The sequence below is a fragment of the Ascaphus truei genome, chromosome 2, assembly GCF_040206685.1.
Source record: "Ascaphus truei isolate aAscTru1 chromosome 2, aAscTru1.hap1, whole genome shotgun sequence".
Taxonomy (NCBI): Eukaryota; Metazoa; Chordata; class Amphibia; order Anura; family Ascaphidae; genus Ascaphus; species Ascaphus truei.
Genome location: NC_134484.1, coordinates 336,083,679 through 336,095,817, shown reverse-complemented (window position 1 = coordinate 336,095,817; position 12,139 = coordinate 336,083,679). Strand labels below are relative to the sequence as shown.

Below are 12,139 nucleotides of genomic sequence, written 5' to 3'. Positions count from 1 at the left end.
TGTGAGATTATTTGTTATTAATATTGTGCCCACAAAAACACTGTGGTAGGAGCGTGAATACTTACTTTTCTGAGTCTCCTCCCCTATAACTTGGCTCCACGCCCACTGCCCTAGTGTACAATGGCTGTCTAACCACAGCCATTGTATAACTGGCACGCGCCCACTATATTACAGGCGTTAGCATTCATCCGTCATAATCCACTCTGGACCTTGACCAGAGTGTGGCATTTTAAAACAGGCCTTGAAGATGAGCCCATCCACACAATTAGAGGTAGTCCCCTTCAATAAACAGGAATGACTGCTCCACACTTCCAATACACGTTCCTGCAACTACCAGTAAGCATTCCCCAGACTGAAGGCAGTGGGGTATAAGCTGAAATGCCGCGCCAGGTCTATTATCCCAGCAGCAGTGGTAACAGGGGTCCTTCAGAAGGGCAGACAAAAGCAGGTCCATGACTTAAAAAAAAAAATATATATATTTTTTTAAATCCATAGTATCAAACAGAACATATGGCTACAGGTAGCATGCATTTAACCAGTGAGAAACAGCAACGGTCCTAAATGTTAGCTCTGGTGGCAAGTTTTGATCTGAAACCAAACGAATGAGGTAGTCTTCAGTATACATTCCACAGAAAAGCTGAAATTGCAAAGCTTTTTTCCCCTCTTACTTTCAGAACGTAAATTATATTAACAGGCCTTGTGTTATTGACAGAATTGAGAACTTGCAACAGGTTACACAATGTTTGCATTTTTGTATGAGCATGGGTACTGCTCACAGGAATGAATGCTACTCATCTAAGACAGGTCATCAATTATTGGAGGGGGTACGCAAGCTTTCCTGTGTACCCCTCCCCCCCCCCCCCTTTATACCTTGTCTCCAGTACCACGGCAAAGCGACAGCACGTAATCCCAGGTTGTCATGGTGATGTGTCACCAGAAGCAGGCGGAGCCAAGGTAAGTTACAGGGGTCTTTACCGCTCCTCTGTATTTAATTTAAATGCCTTCGGAAGAGCTTGGGGCCTGTGTAACTGCCGTGTCTCCACCCCTATACACCCCCCTCCTCCCCCGGGAATCTCACACCCCTGCAAAAACGTAACAAAACTTGCCAATGAATAACAATGGAATAGTTATGCAATGGTGGGGCAGGACCAAGCACTTCAATCTGACATTTGGAAAACTGCAATAGTGAGTGGTGCAGTTAGAAAGATAGCACATTAAAAGATTAAGGGCTGTGCGAACCATGGATATCCTGTTGAAGGAAAGTAATAACCAGGTACAATGTGTAAAAAAAAAAAAAAAAAAAAAAGGTTCTGTCAAATGCTCCCAGTCCACCCCCCATGTCCAGAATGGAGTGGACAAATATGATATGTTACATGGAATAAGTTTGTGTCTAAATCCATCTATATGCCTCATACTACCAGTCAAATTTGGTGTAGACTTGTTGGCACTGTCTTTCAGATACAGGATGTTAAGATCCATTGCAAATGTGAACATGTTATGAATTAGAGAATGTTTAAAAATCAACCATTGACAATGGTAAATGGATTGAACCCACGCAATTATAAATAAATGCCAGAAAGTGACGTTTTGTTTGAAAAGTTACCAGTCAAAGTAACTACACAGTCTTGTTAGGCAGCAACATACATGTTTAATACAACAAAAACATCAACTGAAACAATCGTCACTAAAACATTTCCATTGGAAATGTGCTAAAATTCACACAAATGCTGCAATCTCACAGCAGTTTCTTTATGTGTTACTAGCCTACTCATACACTTTCTGTAATCATGCAAAAGGGGATCCAATTTTGAATGATCAGACATTTGGAAAGTCCTTCTACTGCAAACATTCATATTTCACAAAATAGCCAGCAATGGCAAGACACGCAGGAAAATTATGTTAGCCACATCTCAGAAACCATGGACCTTCAGTTGTTCTTCCTTAACAATGCCAATCTGAAATAAAACACATGTAGACACCAGATTATAAATCAGTAGTTAATACCCATGTTTGCCATCATCTTCCCAAACAAACTATGCAAATGTGCTGCACACCATCTTTAAATTCCTACCGCTTATTCAGATCTGTAAGACTGATGGCTGCCAACATGGTATAATTGCTATTGTGCTGGAGTTAAATGGCATTTAGGGAACAATGTCAATTGCAATTTAGGAAAGCTGTTAATGTTTGAGTGTGTTCACCATCAGTCCAGACCTAAAAAACTTAACAGGGAATGTTGTACACCTTTAAAAAAAATCAATGATGCACCAATAACTCTCCACGGGAGTTAACATGCATGCGGGATTGTCCAAAATGGACAAGAATTAATTTTCTGTATACTAATGAAATGTTATGCATGTCTATTTTTACAGCATGCGGTGACTTGATGCCAGAGAAGGCAGCATCATTGCCATTTAATTCAGCCACCTTTTTATAATGAACGAAAGATCGACTTCTGACTGCATTCATAGTTGAGCAGGGAATGGGATTTCCCACAGAAAATGGCAAGTGCCATGACATTCTCTGGCTATAAAAATGCACCAGCATGACAGCCCTTGCCACTTCCACAGAAAGTTAAGGGAATTTGTGTTCAAGGTGCAGTTTCATGTAACTGGCAAACTGTTAACAACTAAACAATGCAAGCTGTTTAATTAGAAAGATTCAACTGCAAATTAAAAATCCACTTAAATATGTGTATAAAAATCAGTTTAGCAGATTTAGGCACATCGTGAGAAAATGACCGTTCATGTTAAACAGATTTTGGCCAGTGAAACTACATTTTGGGGTGAACATTTTCCCTACATCTAGAACAGTTTACAGTGTTACCACAAAAATGGTGAAGATTGTATATGTAGTGATTTGTTACTAATAAGATATGTATACTTTTGACATTTGAAAGTTGCGTCAATTACCTACATTTAATGTATAGAATAGGCAGCTTCCATTAGTTTACTCAGTTGTCTTAGGGATTGCCAGACTTGGGGGGGGAGGAAAGGCGCAAGGAGATTGCCGCTTTAAATAGGACATTTTCATGGGGACCCCTAGTTCCTGCGATACTTGGCTTTCGGTCTGCCAGTGTTTCTGGTCCCTTTTATGAAATAAAAGCTAACGAGGCAAGTATAAAAAGTTGTATTTCAATATATACAAGCAAACATTTAAACCTACACATAAGTTAAGTATTGAGCTCCTGTGCATGTCTGTATGCAGTAACATCACCGACAAAATTGAGGAACCAAGGGGATGCTTGCAGAGATTTGATTACCCAAAGCTAAATGCTTTATCTGGTGTACTTTTGAATGTTTGCTTGTTTATTTGGAATACAACTTTATACTTCCCTCTTTGCGCTTTTGGCTTTTCATCCCTTTAAAGACAAGCTGCAAGAGGTATACTGCAAACTATTACAAGTCAAAAAACTAGCACCCTTTTGGGGAAATACATATTGTTACCATTCAAGTCTCTCCTACAAGCCAATAGGAAGCCAAACTGTCAGAGCATGACATTGCCAGATGGGAAGCGGATTATACAGGCAAAAAAAAAAATTAAAAAATCTAATCAAGTGACTACATTTTACAAAAGTTAGTTTGATTAAAGCATACAAGTCTCCTAAATTAAATTTTGGTCACATAAAACTAAAGGACTAATTCTACATCTCACCTCCATAAGAAACTGACAGATGTTTTTTCTTTGATCACCCTGAAGCTGGATGACTTCACCGTATTCAGGATGTTCAATCACAGTACCATTACAGGCAAATTTCTGAAACAAACCAAATATTTCAATATGAACACAAGATAGTAATAGCTGTATTTACTTTAAAGCTGATAAAAGGAAAGTTATAGTATATAAGGCAAGATATTCTTAAACCAAGTATTTCTGATAAGTTATTGAAAGCCATACATTTCTTTACATTAATGGCATATTACCAGAGGCAGACACGTGTTGGGTCCCGAAGATACAGTTCCATGCTACTAGATCAGTCATCCCTAAACAAGTAGTATATTTACATTTGATTAGTCAGAACTGATGTACCACCTAGTACCAATTGTGAGCAATTGCTGTTTGAAGCAATTTGCTTACCATGCAATAATTGCCAAATAATAAAGACCAAAAGAAAATATCCTGAAGAGAACAGGGCAGTTTACCTTCTTAAAAGCTTTTACAAGCTTCTTCTTGTCGTAGTCATCTGCAATGCCCTGCACAGTGGTCAGAGTTTTCCTGCCGTTGCGTTGCTGGATTCTTATGTGGATATAATCCTCAGTCCCTGCCGGGAGTAAGTCGTCACCCTTAGTTGCATCAGCAAAGGGGTCTGGAAGGAAACATGATCTATGGTGTCAAATAGTTGTTTTTTCCCTACCAACACAGACCAAATACATTTAATGGAGTATATAGATTTTGTATCGTGAAACTGTAGATTTTATGGTCTTCACGCGAGCCCTAGCTTCCATCCTCTACGGTGCTGCATTTAGATCAACGTTTAATGCTTAATTTGTGATTTAATACAGCTCATCTGCTGGACAAATGGATTCTCCTTTCAAGTTGCTGTGTCACTACATTGTGGAACAGGTCTCATTTGTCTACATTAGTGGTTTTCATCTTTTTTTGTGTTAAGGAACCACAGAATTCAATTGTGAAGTTGAGCAGAGCAGCTACTTCATAGGCAAGTTTCTCCAAAAGTAGGGGGCCCCAGAGCCTAAATTAATATGGTTCAGCTCCAGAGACCACATGGCTCAATTCTAGATATTTTCAAAGTTAAGAAAATGAGCAGTCTTAGGACTGGGACATAGTAGATTAAGCTGTGCTGAGCCGCGCTGAGCAGATGCACTTACCCCCTGCATCTGTCATCAGCGCGGCTTTAGCAGCTGCTTTAGCTGCTCAGAAAATTTCAGCAGACAGGCAAATTTAAAATTTGCCGCTCAGGGAAGCGGTCACGTGACAGCTCACATCCAATTTGAGCGAGGAAATAGTCCCGCCCCCCGCCGCCAAAGCGCGCTCACTGCCTTGCAGGACACAAAAAAGCGCCAATTTGAGCAGGCAAGGCAGAGCAGGAGCGCGGCCCGAGGCACCATGCCCGAGGCCCAAGGCAAAGTCCCCGCTGGCGCTGAGCACGCTCATGCATGGAGCGCTCCAAGCACGAGCGCCGGGTGTCCTGTCATTTACACAGACCAGGGTGGGCATTGCAGGTAGTTGAGAACGCTAGAAAGTAAGATTTTTGTTTAAGCGCAAAGCGTGTGTGCCCGCACACACCGTGTGAGCGGGGACTTGCATATATCTATATAATGTACGTAACCGCCACACGCTCAGTGCTAGCAGGGACGCAGCCTATGATAACGCCATTAAAGTGTATAAGAAAGCAAAAAGGAGAGCCATTGAGTGTTCATTTGCATGTTTTACCCAAAGCACATAGCGGCAGCACTGTATGCCGTGTGATTATGGGGGTACAACAGGTTTGACACTTACCATAACTGTGTACCTAGCAATTGATTAGGATCATGGGTAACATTCCCTTAAGTATAGGAAATCCTAATTTTAATCTACTTTACCATGTTTCTAGGGCTGCTACATCCCCAGCAACTAAATGGTACTGCTTGTTAATGGAACACTATATAAAGCCATCCTTCTCCCTCAGCAGGCCTCATCTAATCACATCACAATTATACGTGCTCCCTTATCTTCAGTAGCCCCAGTCTTCCCCACATTGTACCTTCCAAGTCCCATTTATTGTTGTCAATAGGATCCACTCCATCTAGTTCTCTTCACTTCCCAGTGGGCCTTAAGCGGATGCTCCGCTCGGTATCCCCCCGTGGTTTCTTTTAAACTCCACATCCTCCTTTAGTTCACTTTATTTTAATTTACAGGTACACTTACATACTGGTTTTTGTTATTTGTTTTGAACCTTTTCTTTTCTGGTTGGTCCTAAAATGACCAACTAGATGCTGTATTCACCGACTGGCTAATAAGGCTTCAAGAAAATATATATCTAGTTCATCACAATTACTGAGCGGTAAAATAGTACTGTACCTTTACTTTCCGCTTCTCATTTTAGAGCAAGTTAATGCAAGCAAAGTTAGCTAAGCAGTATTTATGTTATGTCTCAAGATGTCCAATCCTGCCAAGGGGTTTATGTCCGGTTCCAGAAATAAGCACAGCTACTTTTCTGCAAGTTCAATACTTAGAGACAACATCTTACTGCAATTAGAGTCAACATAAGATCTATAACAGTAGTGTGTTATGCTAGATTGAAGGTGGACGTGAAGCAAGCAAGAATTGAAAACAAGTAAACAGTGCATCTCATCTCCAGCCCCCACCCCTAGTGGTGTAACTTGCCCTCGTCCAACAGAAGTCGTCGCCATTTTGTGGGAGCGGAGACAAAAACAGACAAGACAGGAGACTGAGCAAAGTAGGGAGAGGGGAGGGCAAATATATACAGGAGACTGAGCAAAACAGGGAGGTGGGGGTACATACTGGAGACTGAGGAAACAGGGAGGTGAATACATACAAGAGACTGAGCAAGACAGGGGGTTGGGGGTATATACAGGAGGCTAGGGCACTACAATACAAATGTGAGAGGTCGGTATATGAATAGAGGACTGCACATATAAAATGCACCAACCAGTTTTATAATATCTATATCCAGGCAAAGACTGAACAAATACCACGGGGCCATAAAAGAAAAAAAAAAAGTGGTTTCATATTAGGATATTGCCCAAACCCAAAGACTGCATTGGGGGCAAGGCCTGAAATGGTGACGTGTGGATACCCCTCGGTAACTTTATCTAGAAGTTGAATGCACGTATAATGAGTTAATTAAATGACTAATTAACACCACATGGGGTTAATACGCCGCCAGGCTCGTTTGTTTCAACGCTATGTCTGTGCGATTAAAAACGCTGCATAAAAAAAGGCAAATGGGTGTTTAAAAGCAAAAGAATAAGGCAAGCAACAAATAGAAAATAAAACAGATGCCTGTGCTAGAGTTGAGGGCCCTGCTCTCTTACCGAAAGAGTTGAGGTTCTGGATAGAGGACATGCGATATTATTACGAGCCCGATGTGAGAGGAAAAGGCTGAGGCGCAGGAGGCGGGGGGGGGGGGGGCTGGCTCTGTTCTTCTCCTGGGGGCGCTGTGCTGGGGTCCTGAGCGCTGCTGGAGGAGGAGAGTACTCGGATGTCGGGTGCGTGGAGGTAGAGGGAAGAAAAAGGAACTAGTGTGTATTATTATATAAACGGTATGAAGGGGCCGGGCTGAGCCTGCGCGCCTCTCCGTTCGGTGGAGTCTCCCACAAAATGGCCGAACAGCGACTTTTATCCGCTCGCTCAATCCGCAAACTCAACCGTCACGCGATGCAGACCACCCGAGGGGCATGCCGGGTATTGTAGTCCTCTACGCTCTTGTGTTCCTGGAGGAGAGTGCGTAAAGTCACGTAGCCCCTCCCCCGCCAGAAGCCGCGACGGACTACAGTTCCCTGAATGCAAAGCGCTCTGAGGTTGAGGCTATGTTGTTTGAGCTTTCAATTGGAGATAATTAGGACATGTGTCAAGTGCTGAGTGCTCTAGTAATTGTCAGTGACATTTAATTCCTAATTTGGTTATAAGTGACGGACACTTTTTTTTTTAACGTAAATTTTTTTGAAAACATAATTTTACAAATAGGTAAATACATTTTACAATTGGCGACAACATAATAATAATAGGGGGGTAGGAGAAGAGCAAGAGGAATATTCTGAGAGTTGAGACAGTAAATATCCAATATATTTTTACAAAACTTTTTTTATCTTATGGACAAAGGGATCAAGCTGGTATAGTTTGTGTCTTAATCTAAAGGAGAAGCCTATTTATAGGTCAGAGCACGATTGGGGGGGATTTGCCCCCTGGATATCAGATTGTGCTACCCAGGGCTGCCACATTTTGGGGAAATTTGAGCACGAGTCGTTTCGCATACTTGTTAGTTTTTCCATTTGGCAAAGAAACCGGATTCTGTTTCTGATTTTAAAGATTTGAGGAACTTCTGGTTGTTTCCACATGGCTGCTATTTCGCATCTAGTTGCGGTTGCAAACGGACAGATTAGGGCAAAATCTGTTTTAGATACATCTTGGAGTGGTCTGTTTAGTGGATTCTACCATGGATCCAATGATAGGTCTAGGCCTAGAATCCTCCTTAGCCAATTTCTTATTTAACTCCATAGAGATACTACTTGAGGAAAGGTCCACCATATGTGAAGTAGAGTGGCTTGAGCCCCGCATCCTTTAGGGCAGTGGTTCCCAACTCCAGTCCTCAAGGACCACTCACAGTGCAGGTTTTAAGGCAATCCTCTCATTAGCACAGGTGGCCCAATCACTGTGCAGTGCAGAGTATAAGGTTATCCTCTCATTAGCACAGGTGGCCCAATCATTGTGACTGAACCATCTGTGCTCAAGCCGGGGTATCCTTAAAACCTGCATTGTTACTGGTCCTTGACTGGGGTTGAGAACCACTGCTTTAGGGCTTAAGTGTAGAGTATCCCGGAATAAATTTAGATAATTTCAATGGTGTGAGATATCATCTCATAAGTGTCTTATATGCGTTCTCCTTTAGACCGCCCACTCTATTTTAATGTTCAAAAATTGTGCTTTTTAATTCTGTTTAGATTTCCTGATTTAGATCTAATGCGTCTACTGACTGCACATGAGAAAACCAAATTGGAGGAAATTAATTCGAACTAGAAATACAGTTACAGGATGTCACTAAGTGGCAGCCTAGCCCTATATTTGATCAAATGGAACTGAGATTAAAACTTGACATTGATACATTTACTTCTGAAATTAAAATCAGAAAACTTCGCAAATTCCAAAGGGATTATAATGACTTTGCAATAAGTCAAATATACAAACATAACACTATTCAAAGGAGGAAATGAACCCTGTGAATCAAGACATCCACAGAGTGGGATACTTCAGATAGTGAAGTTGAAGGGACTTCCAAAGATTTCCAAGAGGGCCTTACAACTAATCTCAGAACTCCTTTTTTAGGATTACACAGACGCTCTGGTCGAAACAGTGGAAGAGGAAGAATAGGCCGAAGAGGTCAGATGGGATCTCAGAGACAGAGACAAAATGGGCATATCAGTACCAACATCAGAGATAGCTCAGATACGTGCTAACCAGATAAATAGTACACGAGTGGTTAACCTATCTTCTCTGAATCTCAATGAACATGATATTAGTCTTCTCACCCAAGGATTATCCTTTTCACCCATCACTAAGAGTAAGGGTTGCCAGGTGTCCAATATTGAACCGGACAGCCCTGTATTTGATTACTGTGTCCGGTAAAAAATGAGAGATAATACCGGACATTTATGTGTCCGGTATTACCTCTCTGGACTTAGTAACCAATCGCGGGATTTCCCCTGAGAAGGGATAGAGCAGGGCTGCTGCTGCTAGGGGGCTGGGCACCTTCCTCCATCCTGATTGGCTGCTGTGTAAGGCTGCGCTTATAGCAATGGGGTCGTGACCGTCGCGTGAAAACAAATGCAATGAAAACAAAAGCAACGGAGCGACAGTGCTACCAAAAATCTGATAGTCACTGATATTTGATTTTTTTCAGCGACGGTCTCCCCTTGCAGCCAATCAGGAGCTTCTCCGTGCCTCTGCCCTCCCCCTTTTGTGACATCACTGGCCTTGTAGCCAGTGACGTCGCCTAAACTTAAAATATAACTTTTGCAATGGCGACGGGTGACGTGATCGGTGGCGTCGCTGTCGCCGGCACTATAAGTGCGGCCTAATGCAGCCAATCAGGAGGAGGTGGCAGGAGCCTTGGGTGGGGCCAAAGAGTGGAGTGGAGAGTGATGAGGCTGTGTCCTGTGTCTCCTGCCTGTGTCCTGTGCTGTATCTCCTGCCTGTGTCCTGTGTGTATTTGTTCTGTTTTGTCCTGGTGTGTGTGTATATATTTGTACTTGTACTGTTTTGTGTGTGTGTTCTCTGGCTGCCCTGTTGGGGTGATAATGATAGGGAGGAGGGTGGTGAGAGAATGAAGGGAAGATGGGTGAGAGGATGAAGGGGGTGGTGAGAGGTTGAAGGGAGGAGGGGTGAGAGAGGATGAAGGGAAGGGGGTGAGAGGATGAAGGGGGGGGAGAGGATGAAAGGAGGGGGATGAGAAGATGAAGGGAGGGGTGAGAAAAGATGAAGGGAGGGGGTGAGAGGATGAAGGTAGGAGGGATGAGAGAGGATGAAGGGAGGGTGATGCGAGGATGAAGGGAGGGTGATGCGAGGATGAAGGGAGGGGGTGAGAGGATGAAGGGAGGCGGGGATGAGAGAGGATTATGGGAGGGGGTGAGAGGATGAATGGAGGGGGTGAGAGGATGAAGGGGGTGAGGATGAAGGGAGCGGGTTGAGAGGATGAAGGGAGGATGAAAGGAGGGGGATGAGAGGATGAAGGGAGGGAGGATGAGAGGATGAAGGGAAGGTGGTGAGAGGCTGAAGGGAGGGGGGTGAGAGAATGAATGGAGGGGGTGAGAGGATGAAGGGGGCGGGGTGAGAGAGGATGAAGGGAGGGGGGTGAGAGGATGAAGGTAGGAGGGATGAGAGAGGATGAAGGGAGGGTGATGAGAGAGGATGAAGGGAGGGGGGTGAGAGGATGAAGGGAGGCGGGGATGAGAGAGGATTATGGGAGGGGGTGAGAGGATGAAGGGGTGAGAGGATGAAGGGAGCGGGTTGAGAGGATGAAAGGAGGATGAAAGGAGGGGGATGAGAGGATGAAGGGAGGGGGGATGAGAGGATGAAGGGGGGGTGAGAGAGGCTGAAGGGAGGGGGGTGAGAGAATGAATGGAGGGGGTGAGAGGATGCAGGGGATGAGAGGATGAAGGGGCGGGGTGAGAGAGGATGAAGGGGGGATGAGAGGATGAAAGGAGGGGGATGAGAGGATGAAGGGAGGGGGGATGAGAGGATGAAGGGAGGGGGGATGAGAGAGGATGAAGGGAGGGGGTGAAAGAGGATGACGGGGGGATGAGAGGATGAAGGGAGGGGGATGAGAGAGGATGAAAGGAGGGGGGATGAGAGAGGATGAAGGGAGGGGGGTGAGAGGATGAAGGGAGGGGGGATGAGAGGATGAAGGGGGGCGTGAGAGAGGCTGAAGGGAGAGGGGTGAGAATGAATGGAGGGGGTGAGAGGATGAAGGGGGCGGGGTGAGAGAGGATGAAGGGGGGATGAGAGGATGAAAGGAGGGGGATGAGAGGATGAAGGGAGGGGGGATGAGAGGATGAAGGGAGGGGGGATGAGAAAGGATGAAGGGAGAGGGGGTGAAAGAGGATGACGGGGGGATGAGAGAATGAAGGGAGGGGGATGAGAGAGGATGAAAGGAGGGGGGATGAGAGAGGATGAAGGGAGGGGGCTGAGAGGATGAGGGGGATGGGAGGGTGAGAGGATAAGGGTAGAGAGAGAGGATGAGGATGGGTGCAGTATAGCTTGCCATGGATCTGTATGACTGCAGGTCAGTTATTTATAAATGATCTGACCGTTGCGTCATTTGTTTTACATTTCACTCCAAGCATGCACCAATTTGCATCAATTTGCACTATTTCATATTCTATTTCCTTAAAAAATCCTCAGAAAGGCACTCCCTCCTAAGACCCCTCCCCAGATTTTTCACGAAACAGAATATAAAGTGGTACAAATTGGTGAATACTTGGAGTGAAATTTAGAAAAAAATGACGGAACAGTCAGATCATTTATAAATAACCTTCTTCCTCACCAACGATTCTCGCATGTGTCGCACCTTTCACCATTTTGTCCAGTATTTTTGGTCAAGTCACCTGGCAACCCTACTAAGAGTGATACCTTTGAATGGGTGAAGGATACCCATCTGTTTGCTAGGCGCCTTCTGTTACATACATTCTTTAAATTTAAACAGAGGGCTGACCTACACAATATAGGCATTCCTGGTTTTAATGATCAGGACCAGGCAGCTCTTAATGACCTGGCCAGTCTTCTTGAGGTATGTGAGCATGTTCCCATGGAAGGTCCCTTAACTTTTCTAAAACCACAAACAAGATTCACACCAGGTTAGGAAACTTGTTCCAACATAGAGGTTTTTACTAAATTAGTAACGGAGGAACTTGAGACCATGCCTAGGACTATACCTAAAGATAATCTTAGTAAGGATGAATGCTTC

General features: G+C 44.1%; 1 protein-coding gene across 1 annotated transcript; it reads right to left on the bottom strand.

Annotated features, from left to right (window-relative positions):
• Positions 1 to 1,625: 1,625 nt before the first annotated feature.
• On the bottom strand, positions 1,626 to 7,306 carry EIF1B (eukaryotic translation initiation factor 1B). The gene is made up of 4 exons (XM_075586684.1): positions 6,996 to 7,306; positions 4,143 to 4,306; positions 3,655 to 3,756; positions 1,626 to 1,955 (listed from the first exon to the last, which is right to left on the bottom strand). The coding sequence occupies exons 1-4, from the start codon at positions 7,024 to 7,026 to the stop codon at positions 1,911 to 1,913; spliced, it is 342 nt and encodes a 113-aa protein (XP_075442799.1). The 5' UTR covers positions 7,027 to 7,306; the 3' UTR covers positions 1,626 to 1,910.
• Positions 7,307 to 12,139: the final 4,833 nt, after the last annotated feature.